At 43.0% G+C, this 21038-nt stretch overlaps 1 protein-coding gene across 2 annotated transcripts in view; it reads right to left on the reverse strand.

Annotated features, from left to right (window-relative positions):
- Window positions 1–21038, reverse strand: part of DNAH9 (dynein axonemal heavy chain 9) — a 202555-nt gene that overhangs the window by 21360 nt on the left and 160157 nt on the right. For both annotated transcript variants that reach the window (XM_074847373.1, XM_074847375.1), the window contains 2 exons: window positions 19782–19909; window positions 2413–2640 (listed from right to left, as the gene is read on the reverse strand). In XM_074847373.1, coding sequence (XP_074703474.1) covers window positions 2413–2640; window positions 19782–19909 — 356 coding nt within the window. The remainder of the gene's footprint in view (window positions 1–2412; window positions 2641–19781; window positions 19910–21038) is intronic.

Here is a 21038-nt window from a genome sequence, read left to right on the forward strand (position 1 = left end):
TAAGCAAGTGGCTGAGTAAGGAGAGAGTAGCTATACCAGCCCCTCCATCCTCCTTCCCAGATACAACCCCTTTAAGTCCACTCTGTTATGTGACAAAGACTACAAAGGGTGTCCATGTGACTTCCCTTCATTGTCTTTGTCTTAAAAAAATACAATGTTAGCCCTCTAATCAGCTGGGGACATAACAGAGCTCAGGGTCCATGTTGAAAAGGAAGAATCCATTACTCTAAAATGTGCAAGACGTTTACTAGCTGTGTAAGGTGATCAAGAACATCCCAAACCCTTTTCCCTTTGATTAGACAGCACTCTAAGCTTCCTTCATTTTCAGCAACCTGATAAAGAACTGGTTCAAATATGTGCTGAGCACCTTTCTCATGTTAGAAAATGTCTCTGGACTTCAAGGGGGGCTTGCCTGAATGAACACTGAGTAAGAATCCAGCTCAGTCTCATTTGGCCTCTCTATTTAGCTGTGTATTTTTCTTCAGCTACAAAGCAGAACAATATTCCCCGCACAGAATAATGGGCCTTCTTTGTAGCTTTGAGCTGAAAGCTAAATTTGAACATCCATTCTGTATAAAGCAGGGAAATGAGGTGTAAAGGGGCCCCACCCACTCACTCCAGAATTTCTGATAAAAGACATTTTATAATACTCCAGCAATTTAGAAAATGCTAATTACTATCTGACTGAAATGAGCAGAAGCAGGATGAGAATGTTACTTGGGGTGAAGGTTCTCCCCTCCCTTGCTCTCCAGGACATTTCATGGAGTTCAAGATAATGAATGACAGTAGATAAAAATGGAATAATCTTCCCTGACTACTCGCATTATTCCTTGCATGGTCCTTCCCCAGCTCACCTGTTTAGCAATGTTAGCTCCTGTGCTTGAGATTCCCTCTGTACCAACATCTAAGTGCAAAAATAATTGTGAGCTGCCCCCATTTCTCTGCCCCATGGACCAGTGCCTGAGGTCCACAATAGGCTGGGGTTGCTCTTGTCTGGTCCCAAATGACAAGAGGCTGTATGGAAAGAAAACAAAGCAATCCTGCAGTGTTTGCCCTGTTCCCAGCACAGTCATCGGCAGAATGGAGAGGCCATAGTAGATTCAGCACTAGTGATCCGAAAAGGCAGTCTGAGGGATGAAAATAACTTCAGAACCTTCTGGTTGCTCTAGGTTTAACAGCCATGGTCTTGCTGTGAGAGCTGGGCATGCCAAAGTAACGGTGATGTATGAATGAAGATAATGAGCATTCAGGGCAGCAGACCACAGTGGTCTGTGTCTCTAGGAAAGGTATCATCATAAATGTGAGCAGTTAGCCCTTAGCTTTTTGTGCCATGTGGAAAATGGGGTCAGCAGAAGCATGGCTGCCTCCAGCAGTCTTCACCAGGCTCCAGCATGCCTCAGCACACAGGCTGTTCCCTGGGGAGCTGCTGGCACTTGATCCGTGCCCCACTGCTCTTGGCATCCCCCTGCCCTGCAGAGCCCGGAGCTGCTGAGTGAGGCCACAAATCACTGCGTTACAATGACTCTAACATTGATCCATACCCTCTGTGGCACCAAGAAAATAATATTTCCCATCATTTCCACATGCTTTGCTTTTGTGTCCCCTGTACAAGAGACTCAGCTGTAGTTCCAACAGCAAAGAGTGGGGATGGTGCCTGCTGTAACAGGAGTGTGTGTATATGGTCACTATGCAATAAAAGCAACAAGCAACATGCTATCGGCTATTTTTCTTGTGGCCCAGCAGTTCTCATGATGGCCTACTTCACCCAAGTCTTCCCTGCAGGGAGATTTCAGCTCTAATTTGCAACAGTTCCAATGTCAGCAAGGTTTTGAGCTGAATAGCCATTGGGCACACAACACCAAGTCCCCTTGAGCTGCTCTGAAGAGTGATGTGGGATGTGACTGTATCAGCAGTTCTGAACCTCTGACCCTGGTTAAACAGAAGGGCAAAAAGGCAAGGTTTAACCGGCTTGCCCCTCCATGTCTTTGGGTGTTAGATGCAATATGTCACTCGTCAGCCCAAAAAGGAGGGACACAGACACATATATCAAGCAAAAGTCTCCCAAATGATGCATTCAGAAGTTTGATTCTGTAACAAAATCATCAGTTCATTGGTGAGAAAATTATTAAACCAGACAGAAGCCTGGTATCCTGTGACCTGCAAGAAAGAGGTCATTCAGGATTACCTGAGTCCTCTCTTGGGAAAATCAATGCTTGGAAAGAGATCTGTGCCGAACTCCTGGAGAAGAGAGGAGGGGGTTGTTGGATCCAGAGATGACACGATGCAAAGGGACTCACACATCTGCTGCCTGGGAGCAGCAATGCCCACAAGTATCACGCTCTACCTGGGGCTCCAGCAGCTCCAAGCAGAACTGCTGGCCACTTGCCGGTGTGAGCCCTGCTGCTCTCCTACCTGGTTGAAGTTGTCAAGGGCTTTGTGCAGGTTTGCATGCATCCCGGTTGGTGCCTCATTGGTGATTTTGATGGAGTTCTCCAGAATGCCCTGGGGAATGATGTGGCTGTCAAAGGAGGGTGCCGGCTCTGCACTAATGAAGACACGGAAATCCTGATGACTGCCCTCAATGTGTTGCTCCAGCTTCTTCTCCAGAGAATTCAGCCACTTGGCCATCAGGTGGATGTTCTGGCAGGGACAAAAGGGATGAGGTTTCATCAGTCTCAACAGACTTACACCGACACTGAGTAGGCACCAAATCCATCACACCAATGAATGGAACCCACCAAGGCGACACTCTAGAATTTGGTACTCGTCCTAGTAGTGTCTGTGTGCAACTCACAGCCCCAAATATCCAGTTACATCAAGTACAGTTTTAAATTCAAAATAAATCATCAGCAATGAAGCAAGCCATTGTTGGGTTGTTTGGGTTCTCGGTGATAATACTCTCCTTCTTACTACAGTAATATATGGCTGATGAAGTAGAGTTATCTCCCCAGATCTGCCAAGCTCAAATGAAAATGTTTGTTCATTTTTAACAGAGTAACAGTGAGGACCTTCAATATCAGTTACTGGGAAAGAAAAGTCAAGCAGGTGGCTTTACGAAGACCTTTAACAAAAATATTTATTTATTCATGCAACTAATTAGACATATCTGTCAGAAAGTTAAGCAGTATTATGCAGAGATGATGAAATGAATGAAGACAAGCCTCAGTTTTTCAGCTAGAGTCCTATACACTGTTGTAGTTTCCAGGCAAGAAAACAGCTTTTTTTTTTAATATTAGGAATGGGGTACGTCACACACAGCAGGGATTTGTGGGCTAAAACTACCTTTATTTTAAAGTTAGATGTGTAATCCAGGCTGACTGTGTTAACAGACACTCTGGAAGGTGATTTATCCCATTCAAAGACAGGACAAGGAACTTTCTAAACTTAAATTAAAAGCAGCCGCCAAAAAGATAAACTGCTTGGAGGTGGCAAGGAAATTACATAAAGGAAGCATATTAGAGGCTTAGAATAAATATACATCACCTATCAAAAGGACCAGAAAGGATCTCTCGTGGTTAAAGAGCAGAGTAAAGGAGACTATTAAGGTAAAATGTCATTGTTCAGAAAGTGGAAATTGTGTCTAAATGAGAAAAACAGAAAACAGCACAAAATCCAGTCATGGTAAGGCCAAAAAATGTTTTAAGAAGCAGTATTCTGAAAACCATAAAAACTAATAATAAAGCCTTTTCCAGAAATCTAGCAGAAAGCCTATAAAACTAAAAGATGATCAGGGTGTACAGGGAGTGCCCAAGAAAGGCAAGGCCACTACAAAACAGCTCACATTTGCAGGAATATTCACTGCAGAGCTTGAGAAGGGTCTCACTGTTACAGCCTGTGTTACATGGTGGTATCACTCAAACGCTAAGGCTGGAGACACCTCTAGAGATCATCTATCTAAACCTTCTGCTCAAAGCAGGGTCAGCTAGAGCAGGTGGCTAACTGTATCCATTTGGGTTTTTGGATATCTCCAGTGCTGAAGCCTCCACAACCTGTCTGGACAACCTGTGTCAGTGTTCAACCACCCTCATAGTAAAAGATAAAATGAAAATAATAAAATAAAAATTAAAAATTAAAATCAAATAAAATTAAAATAAAATTTAAAATAAAATAAAATAAAATAAAATAAAATAAAATAAAATAAAATAAAATAAAATAAAATAAAATAAAATAAAAATATTTAAGGAAAATCTGTAGTTTGTGGCCACTGCTTCTTGCTCATTCACTGGGCACCACTATGAAAAGTCTGGCTCCATCTTCTCTTCTCCCCCTGCCATGAGGTATTTAAACACACTGATAAACCCCTCTGAGCCATTGCTTTTTGAGGTTAAATAATCCCAGTGCTCTCAGCCTCTCCTCATATGACAGATGCTCCAATTCCTTAATCATTGGAAAGACTCTTAAACTGAAACAGCAGATGAAGAGTTTTTCAGAAAAAATTATAAACTAATAATAACAATTTACTAGGACCAGATGGTATCCACCCCAAAGAAACTCAGATATGGAAGTGTTGCATTACTCCTCAATCTGCACTAGGCGAACTAGCAGGGGCTCTAATAAACCATGAATTAACATACAAACAGTATGAGTTAGAGGAAACCAGGAATCTAAAATTTCCAACCCATTTTAGACAGCTAATACAGGGATATCCAAATCTGAGCTTGTCACCATAATCTCCTTTTGCAGTTGCTAGAAAGGTGAGCGCTAGCAGGCAGCTCACCCCAGTGGCTTCAGGCATCACCCTGGACACTGCAGGATTTGCCTCCACGGGGCCAGTGTATCTCCATGCTTGGATTTTCATCAGTATCAGCTATTTATCTTTTAGTTACCAGTATTGTTGCAGGTAAGAGGGAAGGTGTCATAGGCTACCAACCAGTTAAGATACAGGAAACTGGGGGTGGGAAACTACTGATGGAATTTGAGCTGCCTACCATATTCAAAAACTACCTGAAAGAGCAAATGATTAGTGAGCTGACAGAATTAGTCATAACACAAAGTAATTTCAAGTACTGAAAATAAAACCTGGTGGTAAACTGCAAAAGTATGCCATCATTCTAAGTGACTGGCAATGATATGGCAGAAGAAATTCAGTGTTGATAGATGCAAAGTAATGCACTCAGAAAAACAACCCTAGCTATAGATATAAACAATGATGGGTTCAGAATTAGCTATTGCCACTCAGGGAAGAGATCTTGGAGTCCTTATGGTTATTTCCTGCAAATAACAGCTCAATGCTTAACAATGTGAAAACAATCAAACATCAGCAAAGACACAGAGAATGAAACGGCAAACGTTATTATGCCACTCCATTAATCCATGGTGGGCCTTCATCTTGAAAACTACAGCCAGTTCCTACTTCTCTATCCCCAAAAGGATATAGCTTCCACACAAGGAGACACTAAATTGATACGGACCCACCAATTTGGAGGGAGAGGAGATCGGGGTGGAGGGTGTGAGTGAGGAACAAGAATGGAAGGATGAACAGAGCACACTGCAAGTTTAAAAAGAGTAAGTGGAAGTACATTTTCATACAACACATAACTAAACTGAATTTGTTGTCTCAGAGTTTTGTGGAAGTTGAGAGAATCACAGAACGAAGCTGAGCTTAGACCCATGGAGAGAAACATCACTGCACACTTGCGATGTTTATACACCCTTTCTTTCAGATTCTGGATGTTCCTTCTCACAGGCAGGGAACTGGGCTGGCAGCACTTTGGTCTGCTCCAGTAGGTGCTTTTATAGACTGATGTCACATAGGAACGCAAACTCCCTCATGAGAACACAGAAACCCTCTTCTGGGTTTCCTGTTGGAGGTTTCAGGTGCCTCTTGTGAGCTGCTTATGGAGAGATTCGAGCCAGGACTGGAGAAGAGGATGAACAGTTGTAGAAAAGGAAAAGCTGAGGTCCTCTGGGCGTGGGTTGGGACAGAGTGGTGGCTGCTGCCACAGACTATTAGCAGTACTTGCAAATGCTGGAGGGATGGGTCAGCACTCAGAGATGGACCAAGGGGCAGGAAGGACCAGATGGTGATACATCTCTCCAGAGAAGCTGGGGTACCTCAGGAGAGAAGAGACTAAAAACTCAGTCACATCCAGAAACAGCCCCCTTTGCACATCAGTGACTGTCCTTACACGTTGTCATGTCCTTGACAAGTCCTGGATGCAAAAATCAGTGTCACCTCTCACTTTTGTAGAGGAATCCTGATAAGGATCAGTATGTTTACATTTGGTATCTCAACTATACTGGGTTTTGCCCTATTATATATGTAGTTATCATGGTGAAGGCTGACTTCTAGATTTCTAACAGTGACAGCAATGTATGTAGATCTGAGTCTTGGCTCTGTAAGAAATGCCACCCAGCCTCTACAATCAGCTGGACTAGCAGGCAAGCTCAACTCCTTCAGAGAGTAGCTCCCCTCTCAATTGTCACAAAGCAAGAGCTATAGTCTGTTCTTGGTTGTACAACCACAACTTCAGTACAAGTTGTCTTCACAATGGCTTTATGCCTCTGGATCTGTACCAGTTTCCAAGGGTACTGGATATGTGTATGTCTGAGTACAGAGGTCTGCAGCTGAATTATTCATCCCACTGGAGAGTCATGGAGAAGGCAGGACATCTTATCCTAGAACAGATGTGTGCAGTACATCCAATGGATCACTCTGGTGAAAGTGTCCAGCTCTCCCCATGGCCTGGAAAAGAGGGCTGTGGTGACTGGGTCAGATGGAGTTGTTTCTATTGCAGGCACCTGAAGTTAAAGGGGATGGGTGGTGCTTTCAGAAGCCTTCTAGTAATATGGGAGATACATTACTCTCTCTGGCTTCAGAAGTATCAGAAAATAACACAGTAAGCGTGCAACTGAGTTTTCAAGACTGACATCTTTTAAGAATGCACACAACTATTTCCATTTTCTCACCCTCTATGGGGCTGCGTACAAAGTGTACCCAGCACTCAGGAAAAGCTCCTGTGCTTCTGTCTCCTTGCCCAAGACCTCTGTGTTTTAGATGTAAATACCACATTCTCTGCTGCTTGGTAACTTCAATATTTCCCTCTTCCGCACAAGATTTTATGGGGCTGTCTTGATGCCCTAAGTCAAATAAATTGTTAGATGATTCCTGCCAGATGTCAAGACTCCATCTCTGAGATGGCAGCTGCTTCAGAAACATGAGTCAAGAGAATTATTGTTTGGGGAAGTCATGGACACCTTCCACCCTCCAGTCCTGTTGCCCCAAATCTGATTCACTTGTCTAGGAACATTTCTTATTTAGAACTGCATAAATTCAGTCTCCTTCCCTGAAAGGATTTAGGGCTGTGCTCATGTTACATGGATGAAATGGAGTTGAGGAGTGGGGGGAGGCAAGGATGAGAGCAAAGGAATCCTTTGCCCGAGCACAGGAATCACGTCTGGGGAAGTGTTGCTTTGTCGCAAACCATGACCGTGTGAAGAGCAGCAGAAAAAATGCAATTGTATCTGACAGTTGATGCATCAGTGCTTGCCTGATGCATTTAGGATTTCAAGAGATGACCTAATCCCCAGAGTGCAGGAAACCAACTCACTCTAAAAACACAAGCCCAATAATAAAGTAGGAGTGGACTGAAACCTATAACCAGTTTCAAATGGTATTTTTTTTAGTAATATAGGGAAAGAGCTCAACAAAATACCAAAAGAAAAATTGTGCATTAAGTATCAGCTTAATCATAGACTACATACCTGACCTTAAGTATTTTCATTTTTAATTAGTAGTTTCTTTCGACATCTGATTTTGTGGTGTTAAATGGCTGAAAAATAATTGCTTTCGCTTGTGTTGACATGACACCAATGATCATTATTTGTCAGTATCACTGCCTTCTAACAGCTGACTTAGGGAATATTTCTAATTTAATGATAATTGAGTGTATTTATATACTATCCTTTTGTGATAGAAGGGATGTAAAAGAGGAATATATGCAGGGAAACCTGGGTTGGTACTAAGAATTCATGACTTGATCAAATGAATATGTCTGCAAAACATAGAGATGCTGTGAAGGGGATTCACAGGTTTGAAGGAAACTTTACAAATTAATTCTCAGCAGTCAGGTAAGACAACTTGACAAAACATGAATAATAACAACGTATGCAGTCATAATCGAATGATATGTCAATTATCAATAACAACATAACACAGACAATGCTGCATTAACACCAATCGCAGCTGAGCTACATGTTGATTGAAGAACCACCTCCTTTTGCTTGTTTTGAAATCTACCAATTTCATGGGTTAGCTCTAGATCTTATTCAGGAGAAAGAGGGATAATCTAGTCTGTGCACTTTCCCTTGGCTCAGGGCTTTATGCACTCCCAATACTATCTCCCTAAGCCACACTGTACAGTTTACACTGCACCAGTTTTATGTCATCCTCATTCCATAAGACTCTCTGAGGACACATTTACCCAGGACACAGCAAGGAAATTCATTGCTTTATTACATTCTTTTCTTAGCCAGATTTTGAAGTTTGTGAAAGAGCTGTTGTACAAGGGTGAAAGAGAACTCACTAACATCTCTGTATTTTCACAGCTCAACATCTAGGTCTGTGCTGTAGGCAGAAATAGGCAATGGTCTCAAATTCATTACCTTGCTTTATGAATGAAGGGTGGGGGCCAAATCCTGATAAAAAGAAGGTAAAAAAGAAATCTGAAACATCTTCCTATGCACACTGACCATTACCATATTACCTTGCCCTGTGTTATTTCCCTGCTTTGCATTATGAAGTGTAAGTGACTGAGAGCGGGAACCGGAGGATGAGGGGCTGTGGCAAGAGCTGGGCTAGGGCGCATGTGCAGGAACATGGGAGCACCAGAGGCTTTTCTTTGGGAAGTCACTTCCCAGCACCCCAGTGTGTTTGTACTTCACAAGGCAGAACATATATCACAGGACGCAAGTGTTGCTATGGTAACCATCAGAAATAGCACTATGTATATATAAACCAGCACACACTCCACAATGCACTCCCTTTGCTGATAGCAACTGGAGATCCTTCACATTTCTGAAAGTGGGTCTCTCCTTCATGCCTTATGACAAATAATCTCCCAGAGCAATAAAAATTAGCTGTTTTTACAAAGTCTCATTCTCTTGCGAGATGCTCTCAGAAAATAGTTACTGTTTTTACAGTAAATCTGAAAGCTAGGCTTTACAGTCCAGAGACAGCCCAACACTCATTGCATCGTGTTGGGGTATAAAAAAGGACAGGGAGGGGGGCACTGCAGAGAGTCTCTTCCCTTGATGAAGCTTACTGTCAATGGTAGTGTGAGGTTTCATCACATGAGAAGATGCCACACACACTCAAGCATAGCTCTATCCTTCCACAGGCAGCCCTGCGGTCATGTGAGTCAGGACTACAGGACTCAGAGACCAAAACGGGTAAGCACAGACCCTACCACCAACACCTCCTCACACACCTATGAGCCCAAGCTATTTCTGAGCAACAAGCTTGCTGTTGTTTGATGTGGAGAGAGGCAGCCTCAGAGCTCTGGGAGTACCAGAGAAGTTTTACCCTGTCTCAGGCACATGCTTTCCCCTAACTGAGGAATTACCACAGTCAATTTACCAAAGATGCCCCACCTGGCAGGCAATGAGGGCTGCATCACATTCTCTACTTAGGTGCAGTGCTTGGATTTCAGCAGTAGCACCCTGAGGCTTTTTCAGACCTCACTCCATGGTCACACTTGACAAGGAAGAATACTTTTGATCCTTGCAGTCAGCACTATCTGAGCCCTCCCGGAAGCCCTTAACCCCCCGTGAGCCTCTCCACACACAGTCAGGGAGGAGGATTACAGCACATAAGAGCAAGTGCAATTAATTTGTTATCCTTTAGCCTCACCTCTGAACATGCTGTCTGTTCCTCCTGTGTTGCTGGGCCCTATGAAGTTCCCCATCATCCTACTTGGGCTGGGCCAAACTAAGTACATCTACAAAAAGTGTCATTTCTCTGCTCACCACCTTAGCCACTAAGCAATTAAGAGTATGATGGGACCACTCTGCCTTTTGGTGCACTAAAAGCTATGCATCTATTCCTATCCTCTGTTTGTGCATGTGTCTCCTCCACAATTTGCAACGTGATTTCACCAATACAGGCACAGAAGCAGCACTGGTCTAGCTATATAGATACTGGGAATGTTGAGTCAAATCAGTACCAGCATCAGAGGAGGCTTTACATCTCTATTAGTACTCAGGATCTTGCCTGGGCCACCACTGGCCTCATACTAAAGCTGTGCTGTAGCAACTTCACTGCTCTCAGGATTTCTATACACCCACTTCTGCCACAGTCCCTCCTCCAAATGAGAACCTAAACTTTTTGTTAGAAACTCAACAAAAATAGGCTGTTCCATGACCCTTTCACTTGTCAAGGTACACAGAAGGCAGATGAAAGTGGAGAAAGGGAAAAGACAACAAAACCCAAAGAGGGCTGGCCTGAAACCTCCACAGCACTTCCAGGATATCAGCAAGCATCTGATTGTTTTTAATACAACTTTTGGAATGAAGTGCAATATATTTTGCATGTTCTTTTAGCACAGACATGCCTTAATATTGATGATAGTAAATGAAATGTGCCTAGGACTATTCCTGGGCTAATTTATTCACAATTGCCCCTTTCTAGTCTATTGACCTGTTTGATGCTCCAAAACATGACTGGTGATATGAGATGTCTGTTGGGAATGATACTTGGTCTATCCTCACCCCTGAACTGTCAAGGAGAGAGCCAGACCTCTTCATCCAACAACAGGAGCAGAACCTGTGCTGACAGTGAGATGGGGCAGACAGCTGAGGTCCAGCCCCACAAATGTCTCCTGGCACTGTTTAACTGACAAGTACGGACATCACCTCTGGATGATGGCAGAGAGGAAGGAAAAATTCAGGTACAAAGACAAATACAAGAGAGTAAATGGGGACTGAACAAGTGAATGGAGCATGATGAGGGTCTAATGAGAGGCTGGTAGGACCAAGGAGAAACAGAAGGTCAGCTGGACTCAGCAATCCATTGTCAGACAGGAGAGGACATTCAGGGGAAAGACTGATGGCAGGATATAGCCTCTTCTGAAGAGGTGCACTGAAACCATTTCTGAAATGGCAATTGCTAGCTTGAGTCTATCTTTGGCCTCTTCTTTCTTTTGACCAAATATGACAAAAGAAAAACAAGTATCACATGGATCCAATTGTATTTATACAGAATCTGACACAATTTAAGGCTTAGGAAGGCATTTGAGCTTGTCTTCCTCTCTTCTCCAACCAATCCAGTGCTTCATTCCTTGCTTGAACCCCACAGTCCAGAGTTGAGATCTGGACCTCAGTCCAAATGCAGCCATTAATGGTATGGGAAACTGCTGGGATTTGCCAGGCCAGAGAGAAAACTAGCATGAAGTATAGAAAATCTGGACTGACCTGAAGTCCCCAAAGTTTTAAAGACAATGTTGGAGCTTATCAAATTTCACTTCATAAGATATAAAAATGTAAAGCAATGAGCAAGTGAAATACACAGCAAAGGACAATTGCTTAATTAATCTCAAGAAATGGAGGAAAATAAACTTTATTTTCAGGAGGACTCCACTACATTTGTGTTTTAACCCAAGATATATCCTGAGATAAAGGTTTCCACAGCAGTTGCAAAACACAACTGGGACTGCAGTAGTTACAAATGTATTGAAAGCCCAACAGAATCTTAATTCCATCCCACATCAATATTTGGATTGGTTGCTGGTCCATAAGTGTATTTGCAATTGGAAAAACTTGAGAATGGCAGTTGTGACATGAGGCAGGAAGGAAAGCAGCTGTCTGAAATCCAATACCATTCTCCATCAGAGTGTTTGTCCAAAAATCATGAAGGAGAAATGGAGGTAGAATAGGTATTTCTCCTTTTATATATATCTAGGAATAAAGAGGTGCTGTGGTTGGAAGGAAAATTAGTCTCTTCTATACTGAAGCAGAGGTTTAGGCCAAATGCTTATGTGTGCCTTGAATGGACAATGTATCTCATGCAGGACAATATATCTCTTTTGCTTGTAGCTAGGACTAGCTGTGAAGTGCACAGAAAAAGGCTCCATTATATTTATGATGCAATAAGAATGGCTCTGCCAGTCTCTGAAGCTCATACAATTTTGCTCTAGGAGCTCACTGTTATTCAATTTAGTACATGAACCTGACTCAGTGAAGCAACAACCTATGAAAATGGAAAGATGCTCAGGAATTAAATTAAGTTGATCACAAAGAAAGGGAAGTGACATTTTGGCTAATGGATGAAGACTACAATTAAATTGGGAATATTTAATGTCTGAACTTTTCCCTGCATCAGTTCATTCAGATGTGAGTCTGTAAATATGCAAACAAATTTCACTGTTTATTTGCTATTAGGCTGATAAACATCATTTGGTGATTGTTATGGTTACTGTCTTAGCAAAAACTTTCAAGTAGACCCAAAGAGGGAAACCAAGCAGACACAGTTTATGCTAGCTCATAGCTTAGTGTTCCCTGATGTGCAAAGCTCTTTCCTCCCTACACAAGGGAGACTACAAGCACCAGAGAAACCATATTCATGGCTAACTTGGAAGTGGGAAAGCAGAGATCACAGAATCACTGAGGTTGAAGGTATGTCTGGGGATCATCTAGTCCTAACCCTCTGCTCAAAGCAGGGTCAGCAGAACAGGTTGCCTAGGACCATGCTCAGCTGAGTTTTGGATATCTCCAAGGATGGAGACTCCACAAACACTCTGAGAAACTTCTAGTGTTTGACCACCCACACAGTAGAAAAGATTGTACTTATGTTTAAATGGAATTTCCTGTATTTCAAGTTGTTCCCATTGCCCCTTGTCCTGTCACTAGGCACCATTGATAAGAGTCTAGTCTTTACTCCCTACCATAAAGTGTTGATGATCGATAAGATCCCCACTGATAATGTCTCTTCTTGAGGCTGAGCAATCCCTAGCACTGGACCTGGCATGTTAGATGGGTCTCACCATGGCTGAGCAGAGTGAAGGACCACCTCCCTGACCTGTCAGCAATGTTCTTCCTAATGCAGCCCAGGACACTGGTGACCTCCTTTCTGCAAGGGCACACTGCTGGCTCATGTTCAGCTTGTTGTGCACTGAGACTGTCAAGTCCTTTCCCTGCAAAGCTGCTTTCCAAGCAGCTGGTCCTGAGAATATACTGGTGCATAGGGTTATTCTTCCTCAGGTGCAGGACTTGACTTTTCTTTTTAGTTGATATCATGAAGTTCCTGACAGACCAATTCTCCAGCCTGTCCGTGTCCCTCTGAATGGCAGGATACACATCTAGTCTATCAATCACTTCTCAACACTTTTACTTTATCTGCAAACTTGCTGAGTTCTGCTAGCAACACTCAACTTCTGCAGCTTCCCTAACACATTCCTGTGTAGCACCATCTCTGCAGCTCTACTACAGTCCATTTCAACTAGAGCTGCTGTATTTCCTCTAAAAATGCAGTTACCTTCACAGTGCAAAGTATCAAATAGACCTGATCCATCTTTACCAAATTCTTATTATATTTGATACATTTACCTACAATTTTTTACTTATTTTGTCCTCTGAGTTTGTTCTGAAACTTTGCATACTGTTGAGTTCAGGCTAATTAATTTGCTCCAATAATTTCCCACTCTTTTAAATACAGATGTTAAAGAATCTGTTAATTGCTAGTCAGACAGCACCTTTTGATTTGACAGATTCATTACAAACACTTGCAGGTTCTTCTAGCAGGGTTTTAATATTCTGGGATACAGACTATCTGGCCTTCCGAGTTGAGCACTTTGATCTGATTTTCCTCCTATTTTTAATAAATCTTGTTTTCAAGAAAAGTTCGTTTATGTGGGTGTTTCAAACAGCCAGCCCTCAAGTACAGGATGTCTTTCAAACTTGGAAGAGAGCCAGCACCAAAACTGTCACAGCCAAAATATTCCAGGAAGAGACCAGGGAATCACAATGAGCAACTTGGGAAGATGCTGTTACTGGAATAGCACAGCCCTGTCTGCTGAGCCTGCTGGCAGCAGGATTCATCTTCCAACACAGCTGCACAATGGGAGGTGAGAGATTATTCAACGGTGTGTGTGGGTTTTTACACAAGGTGGAAAGATCTTCATCATAGGAAGCTTCCATCCAATGTTGGCTGCAGAGGGGAGAGCCCTGCTGCACCCTCAGACCATCTCCCAGCTGTGGTACCTAGCTGCTTCCTACCTCCAAGGCTACAGAACTTGCCATGAGTAACAAACTAGCAATTAGCTCTGTCTCCACTTCAAAATTGAATGCTACCCTTTCAAATAAATGGAAGGCTATGGAGAGGAAGGTGATGCCTGCATGAAAATTTGTGTGCAACACCAAGCTCCTACAGCTCTGTGTTCCCCTGCCATCCCGTTGTAGGATAACATCCTAGTTTAGACAACTTCTCAATCAATCCATCCCCAAGAGACAGCTGGGGAGGTGGGCAACACAGAGGAACGAACAAAAGGCCCAAGAGGTGACAGCCATCCACCCTGCAGAGCCTCAATAGGCGTTGCTGCAGCACTGACGTGCTGGCTTCACACAACAGTATGATTTAGTTGGGATCCACACAGATCAAGTTTCTATCAGGGGTCATACTGCTGCAGCTGCTGGGCACCCCTTACATATTTCTGAGGAACCCAGGAGAGAGAACAGTTTTTAAATAAATGCTGGACCCAACTGCCAAATTTTCTTCTGCTTGAATGTTCCTTTTTTGCAATGCCCAGGACCTCCAGATTTCTGCACTTAAACTGCTAGAGGTGCTCCTTGTAAGAACACCAATGCTGTGCTCTGCCCATCCGCCTCTCAGAAAAGTGCCCGTGTGAACCTACAGGTCAGGAAGTGCTCTTCATTCCCTGCCAGAGCTGGTTGTTCTCTTCCAAATGAGATACCACGAGTTACTTTCCATCAGCCAAATACTCACATGTAACTCCATCTCACATCTTGAAAAAAAAAGAAGAAAGTTTGTTTGCTCAGGGAAAAAGGAATATATAGCATTTGAAAACTCTTAAAAAGGAAATCTGTTTGCTGATTTAATGACCAGAGTATCCCACAGCTTGTGACTTGACAGAACCTGCATTTCTTCCAACTTTATCAATGAGAATACAAAAACTCTTAAAATTTTTCTTCTAACCTAAGAGAAACATTAAGGTGGCGGGGGATATGTGCATTTGTTTCTATTTGCATTTTTTCTGATGTTTTTTGTGGATTTTCAGAGTGCCAAAGCAGCGGGATTGCTTATTTGACAAAACCTGCTATAAAAGAAACTTCTGGTTCTTTTCTTTGTCTCAATTTCTTTCTCATGGAAATGAAGACCATTTGAACAGGCTATTGCCTGCTGGGGACCAGCAGAGAGCTATGGCCCATGTAGAGCACAATAAAGCTGGCCAAGATGTTTCTGGCACATCTTTCCTTAGGCAGATGTCAATTTGTCAAAGCTGAAACCTACATGCCAAGGACTGGCTTTTGTAACTTCCTTTTTTTCTGTTTCCTTTTTCTTCTCTTTAAGACATTCTGGAATAGTCAAACACTCTGCACTGATATTTGCAGCTGGTTTCTCCACAATAAAAAAACCCTTTCTGCTAAGAAGTGGAAATTAATGAAGGCAAAAATAAAGACTCAAAAATAAAAATGAAAAAGCACCAAAATACAACACTGGCTGGTGCAGAAGAGAGAAACTGATCGTGTAGGAACTGTGATTCCTGGGGATGTTTTGTGCACCTGACTCCCATTCATGGGACTTAAACACTTTCAGGAGTGGGGTCAGTCAGCAGCCATACACCTTCCTCAGGCTCCCTCGCACGCCTCAGCCCTCCCATACTGTTGCTACAGACATGACTGCTGCCCCTCTGTCTGAATACAGACTTAAAAACTGCTCTTGCAGCTTCAGTAGCCACTTTTTCTGCTGTTTCTATCTTGTAATGATCAATCCGTGTGTTAACCAGGTATGGTATAGCAGCTTCTCAGGCCCTATGATCAGTTCTATCAGATAACATGGTGCTGAGAGTCACCAAAAGAGTAAGCCTGATTTGACCTGCTCTGTAAACTGCATTACAGCTACCACCAAGTGTTTGTGCGGCCTTTTACTTAAATCTTCTGCTACAGACTGTAGACAACATAGTTAGAAAAAGCACTTATTTAAAAGGCAACAAAAAGGGTCTTGAGAAAAATGTGATTTTGTGATAATATAAAAATCTGAATCTATGTAAACCTTTCTTCAGTCTTTCAAGCTGATGTTTCATTGTTCCCCTATCTCTGCAGCAGATCCCTTTCCCACCAGTTGTTACTAACACTTCAAGCTACATTTACAGATGACATCGGAAGTTCAATGCCAAGTGGTTAGATGGTGCACCCACCTAAAGTGAAAGTATCAGATCCAAATTCCGTGCCCTTATTACGGCCAGAAAAATCTGGCTTAAAACCCCCCAAACCTATGAACTGTTTATAAGGAGACCCAGAGGCTGAACCTGACATTAAATAAATTTTTGTGGAGCTCAAAGATCAGCTTCACATCTTCAATGCCAACAACTTAGAAAAGAGCAGCTGCTGGGCTTGTGTTGGTGTTTGTCCCTGCAGCCCTCAAGTACCAAGTTCTCCTTCAGACAACTGCACTTTTGCCATAGAGGGCTCCTATTTTACAGTTGGACCATCTGTAGAGAATAATGTTATCTGTGGACTTCATTCCCTCCTCATCTTTGTCATCAAATAGTACAAGTGTGGGTATTGTGATGGCAAGGGGTAGGAGCTCAGCAAAGCTGAAGCTACAGGACAGGTACAACACTGATGCTAGAGAGGCAAGAAGCTGCACTGGTCAGGCAGCAGGAGAGTGATTTTCTTTCCATGGCAATGAATGATTCGGTGGCTTTTTGTTGTTCTCTCTTATAAAATTAGTCATTCATGAAAATCTCCATTTCCAGAGTGAGTTGAAAAACTTTCAAGTTTCCAGGGGAGACATAGATTCTGTTTTGTTTAGTTTGCCTCCTATAATGTCAGAAGGCAACACTGGCTGGTCAATACAATTGAGAAGTAATTGGTCCCAGGACAGCAGCCCTTCCCAACACAACAGTGATCCTGCTTCTGTAATCTGATAAGGACTTCCCAACTGCTTCAATATCCCTTAACAATCAATTCCCACAAACCTAATTCCCCAACTCGTTATTGCTCAGCATACTTGACTATCATTTCTGATTCCAGTCAAGGACCAGTAATGAACTATAAGCGTAAAAGCCACCTAGGTGATCATAGGAAGGATTTGTCTTGGAGAACACGTGTATGAGTTCATATCAGACAGAAAATTCAGTGGATGGAAAGGGAGCTCTACTCCACTTGATCTGAGGAGTTGTTAAGTGGATATCAAAATACAGAAGTGAAGCTAACGGTTGCTTTTTGCCTGCTCAAAAGCAAATGGGAAGGCTGAGTATAACTGTCCTGTGGGTGGGATACAGCCTCCAAACAATGAGTTTGATTGACCTGGGTAAAAGTACCCTGACTGCCTCTTGAGATCTGCTCTGTCCTCTCTTTTATTATTAATGCAACAATCCACAAATCCTGGGACACTTTTGTGAACTGTGTTGTCTGTGACATTCTAGAGCCTGTGCAAGTGATCTACAAACACTCCTGAAACTGTTTGCAAGGTATTTGTCATCAAAAGCCTTGCAGAAAAGATCTTGCCAAATAAGCTACCATATGGCAAATATTTCCTATGATCCACCTATGACTGAAAAGACAGGAGAATCCTTTGTGGGACTCTTATCCACTGACTCGTGCTGTGGTGAGTCTGGATACTGATTTTACCACTATCTGGAGAGGTCTGAGTTTTAGCCTTGTGAAAATGGTTTGCTGAACCTTGGAAAAAATAGCTTGTCTAGAGGGTGATTTCATTTCAGGTAGATGTCTGCTGACCATAAAAGAGTTTTGTTTGACTAGGGGAGTCTTGTCTGTCAATGCAGGGGACACATGTCTAGCCCCTCAGGCTGCTTTCTCTCTTTCTCATTTTACATGAAGCTTCAGCTCTTGGAAGGAGATGGGAACACAAAGTGAGATACAGAGGCAGGTTCTGGAGCTTGGCCAATCTGGGTGACAATTAAGTTCCATTGCTTTGTTGTCACTCCACGTGCCTAACTGAGACACCAAACACAGAAACTGGAGAGAAATGGTGCTGCCTGCCTCAAACACCTGCTGGACGTTTCCAAGTCTGTTCCAAGAGAAAAGTGCCATCAAGGAATAACTGCAGGTCCTAATGGGGCCCTCTGCCTGGATTGCTCAGAAGGTCTATGACTGTAAAAACGAAGGAAGAAAGAGTTCTGATCTCTGTGTTGAATCAGGCTTGCATATGTTACTTTATTCCAAACCAAGCACAACACAGAGCTAGAATATTTACACGTACAAAATTTTATCAGTTTTGTGACTACACCAGAGAAAATCCCAGATGACTGACTGTCCCTGAGGAGACCCAACACTGGCACCAGGCCACTGCTCTGACCACTGAGTTTGCCCCATGCAGTTTGCATCAAAACCTACCAGCAGTCAGCTGAATTAAGCTCCTCTCTAAGCTCACGGGGGAAGGAACTGGTCTGCTCTGTGTCACCAGAGATAGTCGCACTTGGCAGGTGTTGCTGGAAAACCAGTTAGCCCAACCATCAAAATCAACTTTCATATAAATCTAATTTCTGCAGCTTTTCTGATTTAACCTTCAGTGTCTGCTGAGACCTTTTACTGATTGCTCTGACCACCAGAGAAGATGTGAATGGATGAAATAAAAATACTTCAGGCCCACAGTACTCATCTGCTAGCACTGAAGCAGCAGACATGGAGGCTGACATTGCTAACAGGTCCTTTACAGGATCTAATCACCATTGCAGAAAAGAAGAACCCTTGCATTACTGAAAGGAATAAGTCTCAAAAAGCTGCATATTTTCTCTTTCACCTTCTCAAAGGCAGATGCCAGCATTCCAGTAATCTGTAATAAAACCTCTTGAAAAGTTCAGCATTGTCTACCTTAGAGGGAGCTTGCAAAAATACCCCAAAAATTAAGATCAAAATATTAATTTAAATCCAAAATCAGGCTTGTAGGGTCAGATCAGGACTCAAAGCTTTGTCTTAATCTAATTTTATCCAAACAATTCAATGATAATAAACATTTATAAAATCCACATCAAGGAAATCAGAGGGGTTCCTGTAATGAGAGCTGCCATCACTGACTGCATATTAGCAAACCCAAGCACTCACTGAATAAGTGGCTCCAGAGAGCACTCGACAAATTCAGTGCTCCCTTTGCACCCTAAAAGGCTCTGAAACATTTTGCCAAGTTGTGATAAGAACTTCAAACATTTACCTGTTTTGGGATGCATAAAGGAATTGGCACTACTGCAGATAGCCTCTGCCTTTCATACAGCAGGTGCATGTTCTCAATGCTCATTTATATACACGGAAAGTTTTGAGTGGTAGTAAGAGAATTAGTCTAACTGCTCTTAAGAACAAAGCTCTTTATTCATTAAGCAAATAAAAGTACAGGAAAGTGTAGCACAACCTTCCCTCAGAGGACTCTCTGCAGCCACACACCCTACAGAAGGCTCAAAAGAGCAAGAAAAGCCAAATGACAATGCCCAGTAAAAGCAATAGATAGCAGCAAGAAACAGTTAGACAGTGGCTGCTTTGGACACACAGATGACATCTTGTCCCACTTCCCACCAGATAAGAATGACAGACTGCCCTCGCCAAGGTGATCAGTAACCTGGGAGAACAGCAGGCATGTTTCCAAAGACATGTACCTGAAGTATGACCCAGTGACCCTCCTTCGCAGCCAGATCTAGAGCTTGTTCAGCAACTGCCTCTTGACTTTGTCCAAGGGAAACATTGTGGAAATTCCTGTTGTTAAATGTATAACCAAGCTTCTTCCCTAAAAGAAAAAAAAAGAGCAATGTTCAGCACTTTTACCTGGAACAGCACGCAGCACAGCTGAGCTCGCACAGCAGCAGCGAGGCAGAGTTCAGTCTTATCAAAAATCCTCACAGAAGAGCTATCGCACTTCTCATAATAGTTATCTTGTCTCTCACACACTCCTTGCCAAAGCACTGAAAACAGCAGTGAGTTCTTCCAAACTACTTTCAATTACAGAGCAGCATCAACACAAAGGTACATTATTACAAAGTGCCTCTTGTTTAAAGAACATTATTCCCCTGCAACCTTGTGTAAAAACATATTTTACAGTGATAGGAAATTAAAATCATTTCCTGCTGATTAAATAGGCTTTGAACAAGACATCGTTCAGTGGGGAAATACACCCTGCAACGCGTGCTAGAACCAGCAGTAAGGTTAGGAACCCATTCAATTTTGAGAAGGCAGCTGAAATGAAATCTGTGTGAGCTTCTTGTGGCCTTGACCAAGGCCTCCCAGGTTTCTTGGATCTAAAGATCAGTCAGCTCTCCAGATTTCTCATGGATCATCATGGGCTTTGCAGGTGCCTCTGGGTGCACCACAGTGCGTGTAGGAAGGCCCCAGTCAGTGGACTGCAGCAGAGCCCATGGGAATGGGTGCTCCAGGAGCCACTGCAGGCCACCTCCTACAGTCCCTTCTACATCCTTCTCTGCACAGTGCAGGGTGGGAACCCCATAACACATGCCATTTACTATCTTGCTCTGGAAGAAGGATGCCAGCTATTTAGTGTTTCTTCATTTAGTTTGTGCTACTCCTTTGGACTCCCCTGATTTCTCTGTAACATCCCAGTGCCTCAGATCCTTTAAGTGATCATGGCTCAAGATCTCCTGTTTAGTTTTCAGAATCTGTCTGTCATCCAAAGATGGAGGACACCACTTGCTCCTCATCTCACAGGAGAAGCAACTGCCTGGAGCAAGCTATCTCTGCTGTGTGCTCCTCAGAAGATAAGCACCGATTTGTGCTGCTGGAAGGAAGCAGCCTGACAACCAACCACACTGCCTCCACGCATCATAGTAGGATGCATTCAGCTTAGCCAGGGAGTCAGTACACATGTCCCCACATGCTGATCCCTTGGGATTGCCTACACTTAT

The sequence above is a fragment of the Strix aluco genome, chromosome 21 (genome assembly GCF_031877795.1).
Source record: "Strix aluco isolate bStrAlu1 chromosome 21, bStrAlu1.hap1, whole genome shotgun sequence".
In the NCBI taxonomy this organism is placed as follows: domain Eukaryota; kingdom Metazoa; phylum Chordata; class Aves; order Strigiformes; family Strigidae; genus Strix; species Strix aluco.